We start from the raw sequence: 26,369 nt of genomic DNA, 5'->3' as shown, positions 1-26,369 counted from the left end.
TAAACCACCTATCTTCAGACATTTTCTAATTTGCAGGGAAAGTATACATTCTCGACTCAAGATATGCACAACTTGAAAAACTGTGTTCCTGAAGGCAGGAATAGTTGAAGTGTTCATTCTGCTCATATCTCAAGCTCCAAAAGAATAACATACCTGGAGTTTGTATAAATGATAGGAAACCATTCACCATTATACATATTTGATTAGGAAGCATCTCGTGTGTTCTCTCTGAAAGATATGCAAATTATGACAAACTATGAACCTACAAAAGGAAACACTTGAATTGGTCATTCTGCTCAGATTTCAAGCTCCTAATGCTGTTTAGGCCTAAAGTTGGCTTATACGGCAGTCAACCTGCTATCTTCAGACATTTTTTCATTTGGAGGGAAAGTATACATTCTCGACTCAAGATATGCACAACTTGAAAAACTGTGTTCCTGAAGGCGGGAAAAGTTGAAGTGTTCATTCGTCTCATATCTCAAGCTCCAAAAGCCTAACATAGCTGCATTATGTGTATATGGTAGGAAACCATATACAGGGCGGCCTGTAATGTAGTGGTTAAGGTAAATGACTGGGACCCGCAAGGTTGTCGGTTCGATCCCTGGTGTAGCCACAATTAGATCCGCACAGCCGTTGGGCCCTTGAGCAAGGCCCTTAACCCTGCATTGCTCCAGGGGGGGATTGTCTCCTGCTTAGTCTAATCAACTGTATGTCGCTCTGGATAAGAGTGTCTGCCAAATGCCAATAATGTAATGTAATGTAAAAACCATTCACCATTATACATATTTGGTTTGGAAGCATCTAGTGTGTTCTCTCTTTAAGATATGCACATATGACAAACTATGAACCAACAAGAGGAAATGCTTGAATTGGTAATTCTGCTCAGATTTCAAACCGCTAATGCTGTTTTAGGCCTAAAGTTGGCTTATACGGCAGTCAACCTCCTATCTTCAGACATTTTCTCATTTGGAGGGAAAGTATACATTCTCGACTCAAGATATGCACAACTTGAAAAACTGTGTTCCTGAAGGCGGGTAAAGTTGAAGTGTTCATTCTGCTCATATCTCAATCTCCAAAAGCATAACATACCTGCAGTTTGTATATACGATAGGAAACCATTCACCATATTCTCCATATTTGATTTGGAAGCATCTTGTGTGTTCTCTCTTAAAGATATGCACATATGACAAACTATGAACCAACAAGAGGAAATGCTTGAATTGGTCATTCTGCTCAGATTTCCTTTTTTTTATTGCCTCTGGTGAGTTTTCTCTGGTGAGTGCCGTGTTAGTGTCTCTAAGGGGTGCCCTGTTAGTTTCTCTCAGGAGTGCCCAGTTGCTATCTTTGGTGACTGGCCTTTTAGTTTCTCCGGTGAGTACCCTTGACATTCAGTCACACATAATAAATCTGTTCTGAAATGTTTATACACATCACAGAAGAAAACAAAAGCTCTGTAAATTAAATAAATAAACCGAGGCTTGACAATGTTTCATAGTATATTCAACCCTTTAACACAGTGACTGTATATCATGTTAGTTTTTCCCTTCCCATCCATCCCAATCAGTAGACTGTGAAAAAAGAAAAAGCAAATTCTTCAAATACATGGCATTAAATTTCATTCGTAACTCAACGATATTTGCTTCCCATTCAGCTCTGCATATTGTACATACATTTTTGAAAAACGCAGTTTCGCATAGTCGCCCAAATGATAAGGAGTAAGAGTGGGAGGCTGCATCCACAGTGCCTTATGGGGACTATAGTTTTCATAATTCACAGAACTACCAAATCCAAATGGGCTTGGTTTGTGTGCTTGTGTCTATCATATAAAATAGTTGTATTGCAACTGGATTCTGTTTTATGCTGGCATGATTGAAAAAGACATAAAATTTCAATCCAAGGGAAAGACATATAAAATAAGAAATTCACCCATGAAATGAAAAAAGCAATGTGTTCTATTCCTCCAATGAGTCCAATAAGTACCCCCTCCCTGTAAAACCATTTGTTATGGCACAGCATCGTTTTATTTATGATAAGGGGCATCAACTGCGAAGGAAAGAAGAGCATTTTTGTGTTTACAGAATAGTAAATGTCACTAAAGTTGGAAGTGTCCACACCGGAAGACCATCTGTGCAGATCTATCTTGACTTCATCTTGACATCATCTTACTTTACTGTAGATCATCGGATTCAGCAATCTTTTCCAAAGCACATGCCAAACCTTTACCTCTCAACACCCAGAATCTTGTACTTGCAAGAGGCAAAACCTCAGAACTCACTGTTATATGATCAAAACATGTATTCATTGATTTAATACTAAGAAGTGTATATACTTTTTACAGAAAAATAAATGGTGCCCTCAAAATGTAGTCCTGAGTTCTCTCTAAGCATGTGACCTTTTTTTGTGTACTTTGCTCCTGGGTGCAGTTTGCTTCCGGCTGGGTGCAGTACGGATGCGAGGAGTGGGTCGGTCACTCATCTTCGGCAGTGGGTGTGTTGTAGCTCTGGAAGAGAGGCTGCATGAACAGCCCCAGAGTCCCCACCACACACACCAGGACAAATATCCACAGGAACAGCCGGTCGATCACCATGGCAACGTACTTCCAGTCCTCGATTACCTGTGGCAGAAGACAGGCCTTGTCGATATTTCATATCCGTGTAGATTTTGTCAATTATTTTTGTCAATTGTCATTTGCCTGTTCACTCCTCTCTCAAGTGACTCTTTCTGTCATCACAGAAATGTCTCTATGTCTCTAATATTAAACCTACAAAGGTGGTATGTAAAGACGAGAGGGCCTAAACATTGTAATAATGATGGCCTCTTAAAATTACTAATACAAGTTTTTATTAACATACACCCAGTTATCAAGTTATTAGGTAGACCTGTGCACAACTTGTTAATGCAAATATTTAATCAGCCAATCAATGTTGCAGCAAGTAAATACATAAAAGCATGCAGTTGTGGTCAAGAGGTTAAGCTGTTTTTCAGACCAAATGTCAGAGGAAGAAATTTCATATAAGTGACTTTGACCATGGAATGATTGTTGGTGCCAGACAACAGGTTTGATTATCTCAGAAAGGCAGATTTCCTGGGATTTTCACTCACAACAGTATTTCACACAGAACAGCAGTTCTGCAGGCAAAAACGCATTGTTAATAAGAGAGGCCAGAGGAGAAAAGCCAGACTGTGTCGATGGTGACAGTAATGCAAATCACCATGCATTACAACAGCGGTATGCAGAAGAGCATCTCTGAACAGGGAATGGGCCTCATTGATCAATATTTTCGGAAATCCAAGTGCAAATGTATGTGGGATTGGAAACGAACTAACACCGTATTGATGAAAGAGCTGTAGTTTTTTAAATTTATTTCCGTACTGTAAGCAGTTCATTCTCAGAGCTGTGGAAGACTAAAGCCTGTCAATATAGCCTAGCTGTTGTAAACTCTTTCTCAAGTAACACACACTATGCAACAGGTAAAAAGAAAATGGTTTTACATTTGGCACTTTCATTCCCACAGTGATGTCTGCAAGGCAGCCGCTTAGATTATGTGCACATATTATTATATATGCAACTTTTCTTGAATGTATTTTATGAAATGTATCTGCATTTCTGTTACTGAGAGCTAGTTTGCTTGTGATTAGTTTAGTATTTCGACAAGCTGTTGCCTTCCAGTTCCGGGCTTCACTGAGGGAGTATACATTGGGCTGGACGAACGCATTGGCAAATCATAGGAGACCCGTGGGTGACAGCAATAGCCTATAGCCTATGAAAGACACATCATGCTTACTTCCCTTCGCAATCAGACAATGTCCAGCAGTGCCATCAGCTCCGAATTGGCAACCAGTGGGACCCATGTATACCCATCTACTGCGTGGAGAAGTCTGGTCAGAAGTGGACTTCATGGAAGAATTGCGGCCAAAAAGCCATAATTCCAACGTGGAAACAAGGCCAAGCAACTCAACTATGCATGAAAACACAGGAACTGGGGTGCAGAAAAATGGTAGCAGGTTCTCTGGACTGATGAGTCAAAATGTTAAATATTTGGCTGTAGCAGAAAGGAGTTTGTTTGCCGAAGGGCTGGAGAGCGGTACAAGAATGAGTGTCTGCAGGCAACAGTGAAGTATGGTGGAGATTCCTAGCAAGTTTGGGGCTACATTTCTGCAAATGGAGTTGGGGATTTGGTTAGAATGAATGGTCTCCTCAATGATGAGAAGTACAGGCAGATACTTATCCATCATGCAAAACCATCAGGGAGGCATCTGATTGGCCTCAAATGTATCCTGCAGCAGGACAATGACTCCAAGCATACAGCCATTAAATGCCATTAAATAGTAAATGGTAAATGGTTGGCATTTATATAGCGCCTTTATCCAAAGCGCTGTACAATTGATGCTAGTCATTCACCCATTCATACACACACTCACACACCGACGGCGATTGGCTGCCATGCAAGGCGCCGACCAGCTCATCAGGAGCATTTGGGGGTTAGGTGTCTTGCTCAGGGACACTTCGACACAGCCCGGGTGGGGGATCGAACCGGCAACCCTCCGACTGCCAGATGACTGTTCTTACTGCCTTCCCTATCATAAATACACTTGATATTAACACTCACTCTCTCTCACAATCACACTGATTGTCAAACTCAAATGCACACTCAGACTCAAAAGTTCACACTCTCTCTCACTTGTAGTTGCACTTATAGTCACTATATATTAGACTCAGACTCACTCACACACACTCAGGTACTCACACCCTCATCGTCGTCCTCGCTCTTCATGTGCTCAGCGACAAAGCGCACCCCGTCCACCGCCTCCTCCATGTCCGCCTCGCGCTTGCCCCGCACTCTCCTCCGGAACTCCGTGCTCTCTGGGAGGTCGCAGATCCTCCAGCCGTACCTCTTGGCCGACTCCTCATTGATGTAGAAGGAGTCCACATCCACCTTCCCCAGCCTGGGCCCGATGTCCGTGAAGGACTTCTGCTGGTGCTTCCGCCGGAAATTCTCCCGGATGTTGGAGCCTCCAGGCCGGCGCATGAAGAGGAAGGCGGGGAGCTTGTGGAGGAAGACCCTCTTGACCCAGTCGGGCATCCGGTGGGTGCTGGGGGAGCGGTGGTGGACGTTGAGGACGCACACACTGGTGACTATGGAGAAGGTCACCAGGACCATAGTGAACATTAGGTACTTGCCGATGAGGGGTACGGCCAGTGAGGTCGGGGGCACAATCTTAGAGATTAGGAGCAGGAATACAGTGAGGGCCAGCAACACGGAGATGCAGAGGGTCATCTTCTCACCACAGTCAGAGGGCAGGTAGAAGACCAGGATGGCCAGAGAGGTGATGAGTACACAGGGAATGATCAGATTTATTGTGTAGAAGAGAGGCTTCCGCTTGATGATGAAGTTATAGGTGATGTCAAGGTAGGTGATGTCATTAGGGTCCTCATTCTTTTGACCGGGCAGGGAAACGATGTCCCACTCCCCACTGGGCGTGAAGTCGTCCCGACTGGCAAAGTCACTGGTGAGGACCAAGTCAATCTCGGTGTGGTCATAGGTCCAGGAGCGGAACTTGAGCGTGCAGTTCTGCTGGTCAAAGGGGAAGTTCTTCACTTCGATTTTACAGGCACTCTTGTAGATTGCTGGGGGCAACCAGAAGATGTCACCAGTGTTGGACACAACAGCATTGGAGTAGAATGACACCTCGTAGGTCCCATCAGCACTAAGAAGCAGGGAGGAAGAAGTTATTTGTACTTTGACTATTTATATTCAAGATATTTTTGCATATAATATTCCATTGCTATGTAAACAGGCCACAACATGTTGGAAGTTGTCATAGCAAAACTCAAGTTCAACTCAGTTGACAGTCTTTGCAACACTGTGAGATTGCTGCAAGTACAAATGTCCATGTTCCTCTGCTAATTATTTGCCACAAGTTATAGTTGTATCAGACAGAAGAGCTGCAGAGACAGCCACTCTTTCAAAGGGGGTGCATCCATCCATCATCCATCCATCCATCATCACCCGCTTATCCGGAGTCGGGTCGCGGTGGCAGTAGGCAAAGCCGGGTATTCCAGGCGTCCCTGTCCCCAGCAACGCATTCTAGCTCCTCCTGGGGGATCCCGAGGCGTTCCCTGGCCAGGAGAGATATATAATCTCTCCAGCGGGCTCTGGGTCTCCTTCGGGGTCTCGGCCCAGTTGAACGAGCTCGGAAAACCTCCAAAGGGAGGCGCCCGGGAGGCATCCTGATCAGATGCCCGAACCACCTCAATTGGCTCCTTTCGACGCGAAGGAGCAGCGGCTCTACTCCGAGCTCCCTCCAGAAGTCCGAGCTCCTCACCCTATCTCTAAGGCTGAGCCCGGCCACCCTACGGAGGAAGCTCATTTCGGCCGCTTGTATACGCGATCTCGTTCTTACGGTCACTACCCAAAGCTTGTGACCATAGGTGAGGGTTGGGACGTAAAATCGTAAAAACCAGTAAATCGAGAGCCTTGCCTTCCGGCTCAGCTCCCTCTTCACCACAACGGTCCGGTGCAACGCCCGCATTACTGTTGACGCTGCACCGATCCGCCTGTCGATCTCATGCTCCCTTCTACCCTCACTCTTGAACAATACTTGAGATACTTGAACTCCTTCACTTGGGGCAAGGACTCGTTCCCAACCCGGAGGGAGCAATCCACCGTTTTCCGGCAGAGAACCACGGCCACGGAGGTGCTGACTCTCATCCTGGCCGCTTCACACTTGGCTGCAAACCGCTCCAGTGCGTGCTGAAGGTCACGGTCCGATGAAGCCAGCAGAACCACATCATCCGCAAAAAGCAGAGATGCGATCACCAAACTTGACACTCTCCTCACCTAGGCTGCGCCTTGAGATCCTGTCCATGAATACCACAAACAGGACCGGTGACAAGGGGCAACCTTGGCAGAGTCCAACACCCACAGGAAACGTGCTTGACTTTGTGCCGAGAATGCGGACACAGCTCTCACTTTGGTTGTACAGGGACCTGATGGCTCGTAACAACGGCCCCGGTACCCCATACTCCCACAGTACACCCCACAGGGTTCCCCGGGGGACACGGCCGAAAGCCTTCTCCAAGTCCACAAAGCACATGTGGACTGTATGGGCAAACTCCCATGACCCCGCCAGGAACCCTGCCAAGGTAAAGAGCTGGTCCACTGTTCCATGGCCAGGACGGAAGCCACATTGCTCCTCCTGAATCCGAGGTTCGACCGTCGGTCGGAGCCTCCTTTCCAGCACCCTAGAGTAAGCTTTCCCAGGGAGGCTGAGGAGTGTGATACCCCGGTAATTGGAGCACACCCTCCGGTCCCCCTTCTTGAAAATGGGGACCACCACCCCAGTCTGCCACTCTACAGGTACTGTCCCCGACCTCCACGCGACACTGAAGAGGCGTGTCAGCCAAGACAGCCCAACAATGTCCAGAGCCTTCAGCATCTCAGGGCGAATCTCATCTACACCCGGCGACTTGCCACTGAGGAGCTTTTTGACTACCTCAGCAACTTCCACCAGGGATATAGGTGCAGATTCCCCCGAGTCTTCGGGCTCTGCCTCTTCCACAGAGGACGTGTTGTTCGGGTTCAGGAGCTCCTCGAAGTGCTCTTTCCACCGCCCGACAATATCCCCAGTCTGGGTCAGCAGTTCTCCTCCCCTGCTGAAAACAGCCTGAGACAAGCCCTGCTTTCCCTTTCTGAGTCGTCGGATGGTTTGCCAGAACTTCCTCGAGGCCAACCGAAAGTCCTTCTCCATAGCCTCCCCGAACTCCTCCTATACCCGGGTTTTTGCTTCAGCGACTTCAGCCGCAGCCCTTCTGGCCTGTCTGCTGCTTCAGGGGACCGAAAGTTGTCACACTTGTGGCAGAAAGTGAAGTGAAGTGATAATGTGTCCAAAGGGATCTTACTTGTTGTAGAGGACGATGTCTGGCAGCCATATGTGCTGTGAGGGGATGCGCAGCTTTTTAATGCCCTCATACTCCTGAGGATCCCACATCAGCCGATAGTCATGCCACTCCTGAGAGCAGAGAGGAAACTTCAGCCACAAACTCACACAAAACACACACAGACACACACACACTCACATACGATGTTGTGGCTTTTGTGTTTAAATAATTCAGGCTCATCGAGCAAAATGTGGAGAATTAAAATAAAAGATGCAGGAGCAACCACGTCAAATTTCATGTTTGCGTCACCATTTAATCAGCATAACAGCATATTGTCTTATTTTGTTGACTGCCAAGTTGAAGCAAAGTTGGCTTACTCTTCAAATGGTAAATCTTGAAAAGCTATGCAAGCTAGAAAACCACGAGCATAAGGTACAGTAACGTTAAAACAAACTTCTTCAGGTTGGCATGAAAAGCCCTGTACATTTTCACATGGCCATGTAATGGGATTTTGATCTGGATTTTGATCTGGAGCCTGATCAAGGGTTGTGCTATTTAAAAAACCTTTCAGTACGGTCTTTAAGATCGATATGCAAGCAGGACAGCCAGTGATTTTTAATGTATTGTTCGGTGACGTTATGTACCAGTTGCATGGACATTGTTTGGTATTCCAGTGTCATACAAATATTAACTGTATTTTTGAGAGAGCTTGTTTGTAATTGATGTTAACATTAAAAGCTGAAGTAGAAACCGAGTGTGGCATGTACAGCATGTGGTTTTGAAAATATTTATAATTTTACTGTGCAATAGTGCAATGGCATTCCTTAGGATTCTAGGTTTTCCTATAGCATAACGTAAATGTTGTCCCAAAATCGTAACTCACGATTTCTTGCATAAACAATATCTAGCCTCATTTTATTATTTTGAATGATTAAAGTAAATGCTTAACAGTTACCTTTCATTTAAAAATTAAAAAGTAAGAGTATATTAATAAACAAATACTGCAACGTGATTCAAATTGCAGCACTTTGTTACTTTGTTTACAAATAAAGCTATAATTACAATTCACAGATGCAGATGCAGATTAAGCCAAGTCCTAGACTAAATTTAATTGGAGATTATCCATACAAAGGTTGCATTTAGTCCAGGATTAAGATTAATCTGTGTTCATCTAACCGGCCCCTATTTGGTTATTGACCATCAGTTTTTAAACATAGAATGGTTCTTTTACTGATATATGGCTTATTTACTGATATATCAATTACCTACAACACCAGACCTGAGGTTTTGGCAAGCCTTTCTCCAGCCATCTTGAGAAAGGCTTTGCCAAAACGCTAGCTCAGGCGTGGTAGTTCATTGATATATGAATAAATAAATTAAATTAAATTATTTTTGTGTGCCCCTGATAATACTGCTTCTTCAGTTGTCACACACTTGATGTCATATACAAAATATTTCTTCTACATTCTGGTTTCTATATCTTCCATTAGCATAGGAATTATGATGAATTTCTATAGCCATACTGTTGTTTAGGCTGCACCAATCTGGAGATTTGAGACTTGAAACTTGACTCAGACTCTAGCTCAGAGACTTGAGACTTGACTCGGACTTGCATTTAATGACTTGTGAACATCTCTGCCACACCCCACACCATGCCACTCCTGGAGCACAGAGGAAACTTCAGTCACTGACACACACACACACACACACACACAGGAATACATACTCACACACACCCTGACACACAGACACACGCACTCTCACACACACACACACACACACATCCACACACACACACACACATACATATACAAACACACTCACACACAAACACATCCACACCCTCACATGTACACACACACACTCGCACACAAACACATCCACACACACACACTCGCACACATACGCACATGTACACACATCCACACCCTCACACGCACACATACGCACACGTACGCACACGTACACACACATCCACGCACACATACGCACACACACACACACACACACACACACACACACACACACACACACACACACACACACACACACACACATTACATTATTGGCATTTGGCAGACACTCTTATCCAGAGCGACGTACACTTGATTAGACTAAGCAGGAGCCAATCCTCCCCTGGAGCAATGCAGGGTTAAGGGCCTTGCTCAAGGGCCCAACAGCTGTGCGGATCTTATTGTGGCTACACTGGGATTAGAACCACCGACCTTGTGTCTCCCAGTCATTTACCTTAACCACTACGCTACAGGCTGCCCCACACGTACACACACTCTCTCTCTTGCACACAGACATGTGCACACACATAGATACACAATCACAAACACACACACAAGTAATATAGTTTACTTACCTATGTATATCTATAAAAACAGCCACTCACTACAGTCTCATTTGTGCATTTGAACACATTCAGTGAGCATGAGCATGACAGAACAGACAGAGCACAGACTGACAGATAGCACCACATGCAGTACTGGCCTGGGTGAGCCACACGTTAGTGGTCATTATCTGCTCCCTTTCATTCTGCAACAGAGGACAGAGCACAATGACTACCATGGTCCCACTGACCGGCAAATTTTCCCATTTGAATATTTGCACATAAAATAAAAGACATATTTATACATTTATACGGTGCTCTCAAAACAATTACTAAAAACCTCCACAGATTAAAATATCAATTTAAAGCGTATATAACCACCTTTGAGACTTTATATAATCGATTTGTTCAGAGCACATTGACCACAGCACACATACAGCTCCCTTGGTTCAATATATCTCCAGCTGAATATTTGCTAAAGCAATCCAGATTAAGCCATTTAATCAAGGGAACAGCACTGATGTAACTGCTGTTAACCAGGATATTTCAAAAGCTATGTGCCACACTCCCAGACAATATTATAAAAGGGTTAATGGCTTGTGTCTCCCGGCGAACATCAACAAAAATACGTTATGCTTATTTAATCCTAAATGGAATAGATAACTTTCCTGTCCCTCAAATTGTAAACAGGTTGTCATGCTCTGTCTCATTTATCTCTCATTTACATGGTGCACATCGGGAGAGAATCAGATGCACAGAGAAGGTTAAACATGGATGCTCTGTGTTGATGTTCGATCACGAATACATGATTATAATGTTCTTATTGGATTGATCTAATGTAACAATCACTACTGGTAATAGAAAGCAACTGAGAACACTTTAATATACACAACTTGTTAATGCAAATACTTAATCAGCCAATCATGTGGCAGCAAGTAAATGCATAAAAGCACATTTAGAATTTTGAAAATACATTCCAAAAAACATACTCTTGACGTTGTTCCCTCTGTACCTTCCTCTGTACCTTCCCTGCAGATCCAGCGCTGGCGTCTCCATATGGGGCAGGGTTACTGCCAGGTCAAAGAATGCGTCAAGTGAGTCTGACTCACTGGGCACCTTCATCTCATTACTTACAGGGCACTGCATCTAAGTGCAAACCCAGGGAGCACTATCCGGTTCTAGCCTGTCCCAAGGCCCCCCCTTCTACAAAAATCCCCCTTCTACTTCCAACATGGGAAAATCAGCACTTTCTTTATGCTTCAGTTTCTCTCCTGAGATTCCATCCTGTCGGCATGGGACAGGCAATATCATGGGGAAAACATAATGTTTTAATGCAGACTTATGGGAAAATAGTGACCTGGCAGAAAAGCAGACTGAATTGGAGAATGTCTTTTTCCAAATTTACGTACACTGACTGATGCATTCCAGGGTGAGAGTAATTGGTCTAGCATTAAGTAAGGAGTTGTTCTTGCCATCAACTGAGTTCAGTTGCAGTGGCCAGTGCAGTACTCAGCTCTGTTTGACCTGGGGGGTGACTCACTGACTCACTGTGGTATCACATAATGTCACTTCCATTCCTTGCTGCAATGAGATCATATGTTGAGGAATTTCTTCTAACCTGGCTTGCCCCAGATTTGGCGGCAGGGTTAACTATGCCAGTTGACAGTTGTGGAGGGGTGTGCTTGAAAAGTCACAGGAGTGAGTACGTGAACATAGAGAGGCTCCACCCTATGGAGAGGTGCTGGCATTTGCCCCACCCACTATTGTGATGCATACCCGTGGTGCCGGACACGCTTCAGCCAGAACAGGTGGCTGAGTCATGTGTGGCTGAAGGTCTGAAACCTGTGTGTCCTGTTCAGTGGGGGTTGCTCCATGAACACGATTGAGGAGACAACTGGACATTCCAAATTAGGCTGGAAATTGGATATACACAGCCCCACACTGGGGGCCAAGTAAATAAATAAATATTGGTGGGGGGGTGACTCACCACGCTGATGAGCTGGGACAGGGACACCTGGATGGCGATGGTGACCTGCTGGCTCTTGTTGACGGCGGGGCGGATCAGCTTGTTGTAGCGCTCAGGCCCCAGCAGGTCATTAACCAGCCGCTCCTCTGCGTCGGCTCCCGAGGCAACTGCAACAACAATGATCAATCCGAGGGAAATGGAGGCACACCAGTCACCACAGTCAGGAACTGTCCATCATCGGCACAGTGGGCTAATTCCAACTCCAGTGGAGCATGTCTCAAAAACTCAAATGGAGATCATCTTGCGACACTCCCACAACAGTTGGAAAATAGTATATTTTTTGCATACTGCCCATTAGATCATAAAAAGTAACTAAACAGCATGCTGTATGCTTCATAGACAGTATATACATTGGTTATAGGTTAAGCTTATGTCTAACATCGGAGGATGACAGACCACATTTTAAAGTTCAAAGTTGATTGAAGACCTCTCTCAGTGAACAGTGTGACGCATTCATAATCTCTACTGTGGAATCTGAATTACAGATAAGCACATATCCACATAGACAGGATTAGCAATGGCTGATTTAAAAAATGGGACTTAGTACTCAAGTTGGGACTTAGTACTCAAATTGAACTTTTGTGCTGTCTAAATCTCTCAGAGTATGTATCCAAAGCTGGGCCTGAAGGGCTGTGGTTGTGCAGGTATTTAGAGTGCACTCTGTGCGTGGAAAGGGTAAGCTAAATGGGTTTGAAACCCAAAATGTGATTAAGTCAATGTTCTTGTTCTGGTTAGGACCCTATATATATAAATGCCAACCATTCGGTTGGAAGGAAAGCATATAGACCTCCAGGGCTAGGATTGAATAGGTAGGTTCTAAACCAGTTTCTAAATTCCCATCTGAATACTCAAGTCCTCTCTCCATTACTCAATTTTACTGATCTGAAGTGAGGACTGGTTGATTAGGCAAGGTTTCTGCGATACTGATTTAAACTGTCCATGCTCTATGAATGAGAAGCATCAGTTGTACAGCGCTTTGGATAAAGGTGCCAGATAAATGCCAACCATTTTTCTTTATAACTCACAGCGCTTGGTTTGCTGTTTTTTCATGGTTGTTGATTTCAAAACTAGCAGAGCCAGAGGACCACTAGCAGGATAATGCATAAAACAATGATATAAGCCTCACTTCCTGTTGCCAGATATATGGATATGGATGTGATTATACTCCGACTTTAAAATATCAGCCAAATCAGACGATGTAGAATGAAATTACGGCCACTTCCTGTTTGCATGGCGAAACATGTAAATTCTACGCCTTGCCATGGCCATACCGTTTGAGATATCAAAAATATCCCAGCAATTTAGTATCAGGATTATCCTGAGACCATTGTGACCACATTTGGTGAGAATGCAATGAACCCCCTAGGGGGAGTATTTAAAAGTTTGCTACGTGTAAAAACACACAAAATCCAAAATGGCTGAATTCCATCCATCCATCCATCCATCATCACCCGCTTATCCGGAGTCGGGTCGCGGGGGCAGTAGGCAAAGCCAGGTATTCCAGGCGTCCCTCTCCCCAGCAACGCATTCTAGCTCCTCCTGGGGGATCCCGAGGCGTTCCCTGGCCAGGAGAGATATATAATCTCTCCAGCGGGCTCTGGGTCTCCCTCGGGGTCTCCGCCCAGTTGGACGAGCTCGGAAAACCTCCAAAGGGAGGCGCCCGGGAGGCATCCTGATCAGATGCCCGAACCACCTCAATTGGCTCCTTTCGACGCGAAGGAGCAGCGGCTCTACTCCGAGCTCCCTCCGGATGTCCGAGCTCCTCACCCTATCTCTAAGGCTGAGCCCGGCCACCCTACGGAGGAAGCTCATTTCGGCCGCTTGTATACGCGATCTCGTTCTTTCGGTCACTACCCCAAGCTCGTGACCATAGGTGAGGGTTGGGACGTAGATCGACCAGTAAATAGAGAGCTTCGCCTTCCGGCTCAGCTCCCTCTTCACCACAACGGTCCAGTGCAACGCCCGCATTACTGCTGATGCTGCACCGATCCGCCTATCGATCTCACGCTCCCTTCTACCCTCACTCGTGAAGACCCCGAGATACTTGAACTCCTTCACTTGGGGCAAAGACTCGTTCCCAACCCGGAGGGAGCAATCCACCATTTTCCGGCAGAGAACCATGGCCTCGGACTTGGAGGTGCTGACTCTCATCCCGGCCACTTCACACTCAGCTGCAAACCGCTCCAGTGCGTGTTGAAGGTCACGGTCCGATGAAGCCAGCAGAACCACATCATCCGCAAAAAGCAGAGATGCGATTCTGAGGTCACCAAACCGGACACTCTCCTCACCTCGGCTGCGCCTTGAGATCCTGTCCATGTGGCTGAATTCCTGTTCGCATATGTTCATCAATGAGAAATATATTTGTCTTGAGGAGACCCGCATGCATACCAAATTGGGTGCATGTAGCTGAAAGTGCATGCCCACAATAGAAAACAATGTGATAGGGGGCGCTGTCCAGTCTTTCGGCCACGCCCAGGTTCAAGCATCTGTTCATGAAAAAGTCTTACTGATTCTCAGCCAGAATGTGTAATGTCAAAGTGATACACTGGAGTGGGTGTGAGTAAGATTTGGGTATCGATCAGCACCTTAATCTGTGTAATTTTACTAGGCTTCCAGCTAAAACGTTACACCGGTTAACAACAGTGAAAAGCCCTAACACACACACACACATGCTTCCAAGTCCCTGATGAGATAACCTGAGACTGCTGCCCTACTCTAACTGTCCATCACGCTGACCAACTTTCAGCCTCAGACCTGAAGCAAGCTATTTCTGTCTAAACTGAACTGATCAGTTTAAAGACTGGGTTTTTTAGGGATGAATGTTGAAGTTAATGGTCTAGAACATTGATTTAAATTACTTTCAATTACCAGTGGTGATTGTTACCTCAGCCTTAGAATGTTCAGTAAAGAAAAGGACAGTAAAGAACATTCTAATTACACCTCAAAGGGTTGAAGACCTTATGCTTCTCAACACTAGTGCCAGTCCCTTTGGATGTAACTCACCTTCTGGGGGTGCTTTACTCAACCCCTGCAATGACCAATGGGTGACAAGGACTGGCCCTACATTTGAAGACTCCCTAAAATGTCCCTGACTGCCAGATTACCTCTTCTCACATCAAATGATACATTCACTGACCATGTCAATCTCCAAATTGAACCTACCTTGTGACAGAGGCCTTGGGCTGAACATTTAATGCATTTTAAAAAACTCCTATTATTTCTGTTATCCATGACCAACTCTTTCCAAAATTTCCAAGCGTTTTGGGTAATCACACTGTAGTAATATACAAGTGTGGAAGAGAGAGGGATGACTCCTAGGGTCCTTTTCATCTATATTTATGTTAAATTAAAAGAAAAATAAGTTATTAGTTTCGTCAGAAAAAAAACCTCATAGATTATACTGCGTTATTTATGAAATGTGATGTGGTGAAATGGTATGCACAGGATCTTAATAAAACAGATTAGCTCATTTCAATACACTTGTATAACAGTGATGCCAAGATTAGTAATCAAATGATGATTGAACGGACTGGATGAGTGAATAAACTTAAATTGTTATTGATGAAAAGGCCCATTGGGGACATGAACCACAGCCAGCTGACAAATTATTTTTTTCAAACAAGAGGGTCACAGCTTTGATTCTATTTTCACTGCTCATCTCGAGTCCAGGCAAGTTGAAGTGACTGTAAGAGGGGAAACTTCACATGTGAGCCACATGCAAACTCTCACTTGACCTGTGCCACCTTGCTTTTCAGAACAGCATGGGGCTCTAAGTGGCTTCATTTCACATAAGCAGTGCTCTCCTCTCAGCAGGCCGGCAGGGTGAGTGTCATTTTCCACACCCTATATGACATTTCACTGGTTTCCTGCAAAGAGCATCCATATAACATTATGCATTCTGGGAGGCAGGGTCCGGCTCGTTCATTTCACCGGATGAAACAGCCATGTAAACAGGAAGCAAAAGTGTATGAAATGACACTTGGAATGTTCAAAGCCCCCCGACACCTGGAACAAATTTGTGATGAGAATGTTCTTAACTGTTCTTAACTAATAGAGATGTAACAATTTATTCAATATTGATAATTGAAAGCAATGGAGTAATAGAACACTGACTTAGTTGTTGTTGTTGTTGACTAAGTTGAAAAAACATTCCATAATGTAATAATGTATATACGCTGCAGAGGGCTAAAGTCTCTGATTTCATGAATTCAATGTCATGTTCTTCGCCTACTAGTACTAGTACTACTTAAAGTATTGGTTATTGCAACTGTATTTGAATTTATTAAAATTCTTTAATAGCACGCTAAAAGAGTTTAAAATTGAGTGATGCTGTTAATGCTGTAGGGGAATCAGACTGATGTGGTGTGATATGGCCTTATGTTTCTTGCTGTTGATGAAGTAGGATCATTAAAGTCTATGGTTGAGGGCAGTAGTCCTCACTCCTGGTCCTGGAGAGCCAAATGGTACACTGGCTTTCATTGCCACTCAGCACTTGATCAATGAAAGCAGCTGATTACACAATTAACTCACCTCACCTGGTTCCTTAGTCTGAATTTGTTTTGCTGCTATTAAGGCAAAAACATTGCACTGCTATTAATTGTGTACAGGATTCAGGGGTGGATGTGATATGACATCATGTTATGGTCAGTGCTGTTATCTGATGCTGTAGAGGATTTGGGGAAGGAGCAGGCAGCTGATTATTAATTTACGTGGGTAAACTGAATAAGCCAACTTGTTGAAGTGTACCACCTGTTTTGACCCCAAGACCAATTTGTATATCGCCAATATACCACATTCTCTCCCAGTACCCCTCCTCCCCCTGCTTGCAAATTCGATTCATGTAAAAATGTATTGTGACAGTTCAGGACAGCAAACACAGCCTCAGTGCTACTAGCATTAAATTTACTAGCTCTGTTTTTTTCATCAGCTGAACAATAAGGCATAATGTCACACAAACTTCATGACAGTACAGGCAGTGTGTTGTGCTGCTGTTCATGCAGAGAGAGCGCAGTGCCAGAGTCATGACGGTACAGGCAGTGTGTTGTGCTGCTGTTCATGCAGAGAGAGCGCAGTGCCCGAGTCATGACAGTACAGGCAGTGTGTTGTGCTGCTGTTCATGCAGAGAGAGCGCAGTGCCAGAGTCATGACGGTACAGGCAGTGTGTTGTGCTGCTGTTCATGCAGAGAGAGCGCAGTGCCAGAGTCATGACGGTACAGGCAGTGTGTTGTGCTGCTGTTCATGCAGAGAGAGCGCAGTGCCAGAGTCATGACGGTACAGGCAGTGTGTTGTGCTGCTGTTCATGCAGAGAGAGCGCAGTGCCCGAGTCATGACGGTACAGGCAGTGTGTTGTGCTGCTGTTCATGCAGAGAGAGCGCAGTGCCAGAGTCATGACAGTACAGGCAGTGTGTTGTGCTGCTGTTCATGCAGAGAGAGCGCAGTGCCCCAACACGACAGGGCTGGCGGCGGCGCAGCCGGCTGTGCAGAGCACGCGTGACAGGGGAGGAGCGGAAAGAGCCTGCCAGACGCAGCGCGGAGGGAAGGCTGCGACAGGAGTGACTGAGTCTCCGTTAGGAGATGACACACATGTCTTTTTAAATAAATAATACATCAACAAAACATTTACAGGGATCTGGTTTTGAGTAGATTAAGTTCATGAGAATCTGTCTCTGGATTATTTTTGAAAGTGCATGACAAATAATGTTGTCTTTCAGGGAAGGCAAACTAGGATTTTGAGAAAATAAAGATAATAACAGGGGCATCCCGATTTGGCCATCTTTTAACAAAAACTTTTTGGATTAGATCCATAAGAATTACTATAAGCAAAGCAAGTTGTCAACCTCAACTGAAATAAGCCGTCCTTAACTTTAAAGTTACTGAAATCTATCATACGAACACATTGCACACTCAAAATCTAAGGCACAGACAAATAAACAGCCAAAAAAAAGCTTTGATTTTCTGATAGATACCCGGTTCAACCTGTTTTGTTTTCAACTTCTGCATTCCGCCTATTCCGTCTGTATAGTTTTGAACCACTGTGTATTGACCCATTTCTGTTTTTCAACTTTGTTCTCTGGATTCCGATTCTGTCTGATTTGCCTGTTTGTTTTCAACCCTTCAGGTGTGACTACGTGTTGGATTATCGGTATTGTACCCATTGCCTGGACTATTGACTTTGAACTGCCTTATCCCTGCTGATTCTGTTTGCTGGCTACTGATCTCTGCCTGTCTGACCTGCCTTTATTTAAAAAAAAGACTCTGTACTAAAAAGCTACGCCTTGGTCTCGTATCTGGGTCTGGTGTTCTACAAACCCTGATACCAGGGGGGAATGACCGGGAACTCAAGAGGTCGCTTGTGCTCCTGTTGCTCCTGTTGTGCTCCCCCTGCTCCCTGAGTAGATACGACACCATTCCGCAACACACAGGAGGGCGTGCGCTCCCAACTGCCTGTCCATGATGCATGGGGCGGCATCGTAGTCACTAGCAAGGCTCTTAAAAAAAGCCATTCATACTGACCTAAAATCCCCTGGGCATCAGTAAAGAGTGGGCGGCATTTGAAGTCGGCGAAAGTCTCGATTATTAAAAATGCCTCAACTTTTCACCCACTTGGAGCTGATCAATTTAATTAGACAGCTATCTGTCCCGGTGCAGCTGGAGAGAAGAGAACTGGGTGCATCCGTCACATTACTAACTGCAGGATTAACTATATGTGACTTACAGTAAGCAACAGACTCCCAATGTGCAAAGCCTTTGGGTTCAGCAGTCAATGACTGTTTGTCTTTTGGATGTCCCCTATCGCAGGAGAGATGCGTTTCTCTAGGAACACCCATGGGATTTCAGTGTCCTGTATTACTATGAAGAGGAGAGATCAGTCACAGTACAGCTGGTCTGCTCCAGCAATAACACCGCCTTTCATCACAACAAATTGGGCAGCCTCTGGGATCACAGGAATAATATAACATTTCCCAGCCTAGTATATTTACTTCCCAAGGGATGAGTCTATTTCCCATGCATTACTGTGTGATTTTACTTTCTCAAATTCACAAGCCCACAATAAATCAGTACAAACAGGGCTCATGTTCAATGTAAGATCATTGCTGACTTTTAGCTCCACAGAGTTCATTCGGTCCCTACTGGAATCATATAAACTCTCATAGTGTTTATTTACTACAGCTTTTATATGACATTCTTATGTGAGATTAGTCATGGTAATTTGAGAGAGGGGCATTATGGGAAACAAAAAATATACTTTACATTCAGATATTTATCCAGAGCAACGTGCATAAAGTGCACAGACTGATATTTACTGGAGAAATTCAGACTAATTATCTACCTCAAGGGTACTACAGCAGTGCCCTTCTAGGGAATTAAACATATAAGTTCTCATTACAAACACAGCTTAAGCATTACTCTATGTGGGTAATTCTTATCTCCATTTGTTCCTAAAAATGAGCAGAGTGGGATTATAAAGAGACTGAATCTGGTGGTTTAATGCTGGCCTTGAGCGTGCATCTCTATTTGATGTGACCTAAATGCGTCTGTTCAGTTCAGCAAATCCTTTCTCAGTTTGACCTTGCTAGCCTCTCAGCTAGCATGCACAGAGAACAGCACATTTGTGTCAGTTGTTAATACAAATATTCCTACTAAAGGATGAATTGTGCCAGAAAAAATATATAGTAGTGTAGAGTCATTTGTTTCTACTGTAAGCCACACATGCTACATGATGTTATGTTGTCCTGTCTCGTTTGTTAAGCAGCTGAGAGATGATGCTGGTATACTTTCTGAAGTTGTGGTAGGTAACCTTTTTTGCACATGACCACACAGGGGTAGAGCACCAAAACAGGGCAGGCGCTTGACCGACCAGAGACAATGATATCAGGTTTCATTACATCATCTTTTACCTGCTTTATTTCTATTGAACAAGTTGGAAATCACCATTCTGAGTAACAATTATTGGACCTTAGCAGATAAAATATCAGAAGGCATTATCTTCACTGCAATGTTGTACCATATGTGGAACCCTGGGTCAAGGGGCATAGATGTATATATCACATTGTGAACAGCTCTCTGGGATTTCTACAATGACAAGCTCATATACAGTCAGGTCCATAAATATTGGGACATTGACACAATTCTCATCTTTTTGGCTCTATACACCACCACAATGGATTTTAAATGAAACGAACAAGATGTGCTTTAACTGCAGACTTTCAGCTTTAATTTGAGGGTATTTACATCAGGTGAACGGTGTAGGAATTACAACAGTTTGTATATGTGCCTCCCACTTTTTAAGGGACCAAAAGTAATGGGACAAACTAACAATCATAAATCAAACTTTCACTTTGTAATACTGGTTGCAAATCCTTTGCAGTCAATTACAGCCTGAAGTCTGGAACGCATAGACATCACCAGACGCTGGGTTTCATCCCTGGTGATGCTCTGCCAGGCCTCTACTGCAACTGTCTTCAGTTCCTGCTTGTCCTTGGGGCATTTTCCCTTCAGTTTTGTCTTCAGCAAGTGAAATGCATGTTCAATCGGATTCAGGTCAGGTGATTGACTGGCCATTGCATAACATTCCACTTCTTTGCCTTGAAAACTTCTTATGTCATCCACCACAGTTGTTTTCTGTGGTCTTCCGGGTCTTTTGGTGTTGCTGAGCTCACCAGTGCATTCTTTCTTTTTAAGAATGTTCCAAACAGTTGATTTGGCCACACCTAATGTTTTTGCTATCTCTCTGATGGGTTTGTTTTGATTTTTCAGCCTAATGATGGCTTGCTTCACTGATAGTGACAGCTTTTGGATCTCATATTGAGAGTTGACAGCAACAGATTCCAAATGCAAATAGCACACTTGAAATGAACTCTAGACCTTTTATCTGCTCCTTGTAAATGAGATAATGAGGGAATAACACACACCTGGTCATGGAACAGCTGAGCAGCCAATTGTCCCATTACTTTTGGTCCCTTAAAAAGTGGGAGGCACATATAGAAACTGTTGTAATTCCTACACCGTTCACCTGATTTGGATGAAAATACCCTCAAATTAAAGCTGAAAGTCTGCAGTTGAAGCATATCTTGTTTGTTTCATTTCAAATCCATTGTGGTGGTGTATAGAGTCAAAAAGATGAGAATTGTGTTGATGTCCCAATATTTATGGACCTGACTGTATGTGTACTTGCCTTTCTTAAACGGTACTGTCATCTTCCATATACTCTTCTAATTTACCCACAAAACACCCATTTAAAGATCTGCCTTGATTCTGCAGTTGGCAAAGCTGGACTTCATCAGACAGAACGTGCCAGAATGTGTCAGGGTCTCTTGGATTAAATTCCCCATGTGAAATTGTGATTGCACATTCATCGTTTTTACAAAATTTTCAAGTCAGTGTTCCAGTACTTCATGGCTTTTAATTACTCAGTAGCGATTGTTGCATCAGCATGAGAATGTTCAGTTAAGAGCATTCTGAGCACATATTTGTGATGTCACACACGCTCACATTGCCCACTACTGTGCCTCGTTTTCCACTGCCGAATCGCATACGGGGAAGAGGCCTTCGCCATGGTGGCCGCAGGTTCTAATCAAAGTTAATAGGGGTTAAGAATATTCATCCAGTCAGGCTTCGGTCTTCCAGGCAAGCACGGCACAATTAAGCTTTGATGTTCAAAACAGCCATTCAATTGAATGCCCCCGGGAAAGCGGGCTATAAATTATGCGGTCCCGTGCGTAGATCCACAGAACAACACTCGGCCCTTGTGCATACAGTATGCATGACATGAGACCGGAGAAAAATAAAGTCAGTGGGTGAAAAGTTGCCGAACACAGGCCACTGAACTGTGTGAAATGGAAAGTGCATCAGCCCTCCTATGTCGTAAATGGAAAGCATTGTGGTTCAGCTAAAACATTAAACCAGGGGAATGTGTTTGGACATCAGATAAACCTGCTTCATGTGGGTAGCTGGTGAGAGCGAGTGGAGTGGTCAGTTTTCACTGGAGCTCGTTTCATATGCTTTCATGCTTTTTCTATGAAATAAAGAGTGTTTCAGTAAGATACTGCTTACACAAAGTATGTATAAAGTAAACTAATAGTGAAGTAAAAGAAAAGTTTCAAACATGAGCTTTAAATTATACTGTTTCAGAAAGCTACAGTATTAACCCACTCCCTTATCCACATACATACACACACATCACACACAGACACACACATGCAAGCTTGCTAAGAATAAAATATCACCCAGTTGCCCATCTAGTCTTTAATAATTTAGCCAAAAGACTGCAATGTTTCTTGCTTTATATCATCTAGACTTATCCAGTCACCACACAATTAGATCTAAAAACTATTTTTAGAAAAGACAAGACAGCTCTATTTTACACATGAAGGTGTCTGTCCAGACACTGAGACCCGGTGAAAATGACTTCTTTCTTCCACTTTGGACACAAACATGCGAAACAGACAAAATGTGCAAAACAAAGACCTGTGTCGTGCATGCAGAAATATCCACTGTTATTAAGATGGCTGCCATCTGATGTTGCCTCCTTCACAATCACTGACTTTCACGCTTCAGGTGATTCTTCACGCCCCTTCATTAACCCTTTAAGGCATAAGATCACAAATATTACACAGAATGTTCTGAACTGAATATGCTCATGCTGATATGGCAATCATGAATGGTAAGTGAAAGTTCTCTAAAAAAGACTTGGAATTAAAAATAAATAAATAAATAAATAAATAACAATCTATGAAACCTTCAAAGGGTTAATTGAAGAAAAGCTTTTTGCCCAGGGAAGCTAGGAGATACTCAAGTTGTTCATGTGACCTCATAAAGCTCTCAGGAATTATCCAGAACCTTTCACTGTGGTAGGGTAAAAGCGCATGTACTTTGCCTTAGCCTTTCTTTGGATGGCATAATTATGGAGGCTCACAGGCATTCATTTTCTGCGAATAAGACTAGACGTCAGTGTAAACTTTAAATATCGATCCACCTGCTCGTCCCTGATTGTATTATCTTGCAAAAGAATAGATTATACAGATAACACAGTTAAGAGGTCTGTTCCAAGCCAGGGTTATTTTTTGAAAATTTAGGGACTTTAATTTCCCCTTATCATTTTTCATTTCATTGGCCTTAAAAAGGCGGCTCATGCTCGAAAACCCTACAATGTGGCTGAATTACAACAATTCTGCAAAGATGAGTGGGCCAAAATTCCTCCACAGCGCTGTAAGAGACTCATAGCAAGTTATCGCAAACGCTTGATTGCAGTTGTTGCTGCTAAGGGTGGCCCAACCAGTTATTAGGTTTAGGGGGCAATCACTTTTTCACACAGGGCCATGTAGGTTTGGATTTTTTTTTTCCCTTAATAATAAAAACCTTCATTTAAAAACTGCATTTTGTGTTTACTTGTGCTGTCTTTGACTAATATTTAAATTTGTTTGATGATCTGAAACATTTGAGTGTGACAAACATGCAAAAAAATAAGAAATCAGGAAGGGGGCAAACACTTTTTCACACCACTGTAAATGCATTTAACAAGGAAAGAAGACCACTACAAGACCTAGCAAATCAATAAAGTCACAGACAAATCCAAATCATTTTCTCTCTCTGCATGCCCATGAAATACAGCTCATGACTGGATGTATCTACAAGGGTAAACATGGCAGACAACTATTTGACAAGCAGAGATAAAAGGTTGAAAAAGCAACAATCCTGACATGAATGCCAGTGTTTGAGTAACATGGTGAGATTTCTATTGCAAACACAAACCTTTTATAGGGAGGATATGCAATTTTAAGCCCCAAGAGATGAGATGAATCTGTTTTATGAATATGTCAACCATTTGAATGAATATTTATGTTTCTTATTTTTTGCTTAGCTCCACCTTCTTTGTTTTGGGAGACTTAGCATCAGAGCACTGGCTAGTATTTACGTGGGCTGTGTTATCTTGGGGAGAGTCAAACTACAGGCTAGAAGTGTTTAAAGAATACTTTTGACTTACTATTGCTATTATTTTGTTTTGTATCTAGTATCTACTGATAACATCTGTCTATCAGCAAGGAAAGGGAAATAGGTTGAGGAAAATTTTTATTATTTTCCATACTTTAATAATAAATACAGCTATTTAATATGATCCCGTATTTAGACTGTTACTATACTCACCAATGAAATAGGGGGTTAATCGTAGTTGATGGATTGAATTCAACTGGGTTATTATATTTCATGTACTGAACTTAGGTAAAGAAGTCTCTGAAAATCCTAGAGTCAATGTGCATTTGTAACACTGGTATCCAATGATCCCTTCCATCAGAGCCTCGGTAACCAATCAGAAGTGCCTGTTGATGATTTCTACTCCTGTAACTGTAATTACAGTTAAATTACACTTAGGTTTCACTAGCCCCTGTAGATGAAATCATCAGGACATGGCAGGGTAACAGTATATGACATTTTCAGTTACAGCATCCAAATATTTCTCATACTGAACATAAAAGAAGAATTTGAAAACATTATGAAACCTCAAATAACATGGGCCTTGTTATGAAGCAAAGTAATCATATTCAGCATTCAGGTCTTCAGTTAGGTTGCTTTGAGGAAATGGCAGTATAGACTTTTCATAATCTCATTTTCTGAGATAGAATTCAGATACACCGTTTTGGAAATTATATGACATTACCATATTATAGTCAAGTTGTGAATAAGTAATGGAGAAGACAAGGGCGTTGCTTTTCAGACTGTATTAACCAGCACTGAAGTACGACAGCATACTTACCAGACAATTAAGTTGTACCTTTTTTCATTAATAACAGCTGAACATAATTACTTCACTCCATAGGTACCTTTTAAAAAGCTTAAACAAAACAGTCCATGAAGTCCCATTGCTTTCATTCATTTGGCCAATGGCTTCAGAATACAGAATTCACTACATTACTGCTGATATAGGATAAATATTGCACTAGCAATATTGAACCATATTAAACCATTCTGTTTTACATAACAGTGAAATATATCATTATTATTCAGTTCAATAAATATATTGAATGTGTTTGGAAATTAAAAGTCAAACTTTCAGTACCATACAAACATCATACTATTACTGCCACAAAACAGTAAACACATCAGGTTATGCAAAGCACGTCACAAAGCATCATAGGTACTTTAGCCACTATGTATCTGAATAAATTCGTCTTTATGCAAACGTCACACGCATATGCGCTCTATATCGGTAACGCGTTTCAGTGAAATCGAGTCGAAGTACCATGATAACAAATTATATTGTATTCTTTCCGAAACTGTTGTGTTTTACTTACTTGCAATGATGAGGAAGAGGAGAAACAGCGACAGATTTGCGGAGGTAGCCATTAGCTAATGGCAGTTGACGCTCGGAACTTCAGGCTTAGTCTGTTTATGTCCTTAATGAATGAGTATTAACAGACATGAAGATGTCTTAGGTTCACTTCGCATAGGTAATTTAATAGGAAAAGGTCCAAGAAAAAAGCACCGCGGTTTTCTGGATTGATCCGAAGAGGTAGGAGATGATCCGATTTCAGCATCCAGTTTTCTGTGAACGTTCATCCCAAGTTCGTGTCATCAACTCAATGATGACACACAACCGCACATCTTTCCTGGTTAACACCTTTTTAATACAGTTTTATTCATCCCATGTGGGAATTGCGCGTTTGATTGAAATAAAATTAAATAAACACCCCATTGAATATTTGGCAGCGATTAAAAAGATGTACTGTCCCGCTTCCGTCTTCGGCGCGGTCTTGTGTGTGTTTGTGTGTGTGTGTGTGTGTGTGTGTGTGTGGCTTCAGCAGCAGCCTGTCCGTTACCGCACAGAATCAATTAGCGGATTTTACATTAGTAGAAACAAACGGTATTCAAGTTTAGCCTAAATCGCAAATGCACCTTTGTCAGATAGAAAGTGTAGGCGATATTTTCTGATTCACATTCTTTCGTCTAAACTCCACGGCTAATTACACGAAAGGTCAAACGGTAAACACAAACTGTCGGTAAAAAAAAAAAAAAAAACGGCACTCCATATTAGCCTACTGTAGGAGAAGCGAACGTTTTTTTCCCCAAAGAAGGCTACTGATGACCTGTGTAGCTCATTAAGACTGGCTCTAAACAAATGTACAGTTCTC

At 43.2% G+C, this 26,369-nt stretch overlaps 1 protein-coding gene across 1 annotated transcript; it reads right to left on the bottom strand.

The window, feature by feature from the left end:
• Window positions 1-1,857: 1,857 nt before the first annotated feature.
• On the bottom strand, window positions 1,858-25,878 carry chrnb5a (cholinergic receptor, nicotinic, beta 5a). The gene is made up of 6 exons (XM_061244718.1): window positions 25,533-25,878; window positions 12,205-12,350; window positions 10,379-10,423; window positions 7,904-8,013; window positions 4,749-5,709; window positions 1,858-2,614 (listed from the first exon to the last, which is right to left on the bottom strand). The coding sequence occupies exons 1-6, from the start codon at window positions 25,582-25,584 to the stop codon at window positions 2,468-2,470; spliced, it is 1,461 nt and encodes a 486-aa protein (XP_061100702.1). The 5' UTR covers window positions 25,585-25,878; the 3' UTR covers window positions 1,858-2,467.
• Window positions 25,879-26,369: the final 491 nt, after the last annotated feature.

The sequence above is a fragment of the Conger conger genome, chromosome 6 (assembly GCF_963514075.1).
Source record: "Conger conger chromosome 6, fConCon1.1, whole genome shotgun sequence".
Classification (NCBI taxonomy): Eukaryota; Metazoa; Chordata; class Actinopteri; order Anguilliformes; family Congridae; genus Conger; species Conger conger.
The sequence above is the reverse complement of the archived record's forward strand: the minus strand, read 5'-3'. Positions and strand labels throughout refer to the sequence as shown.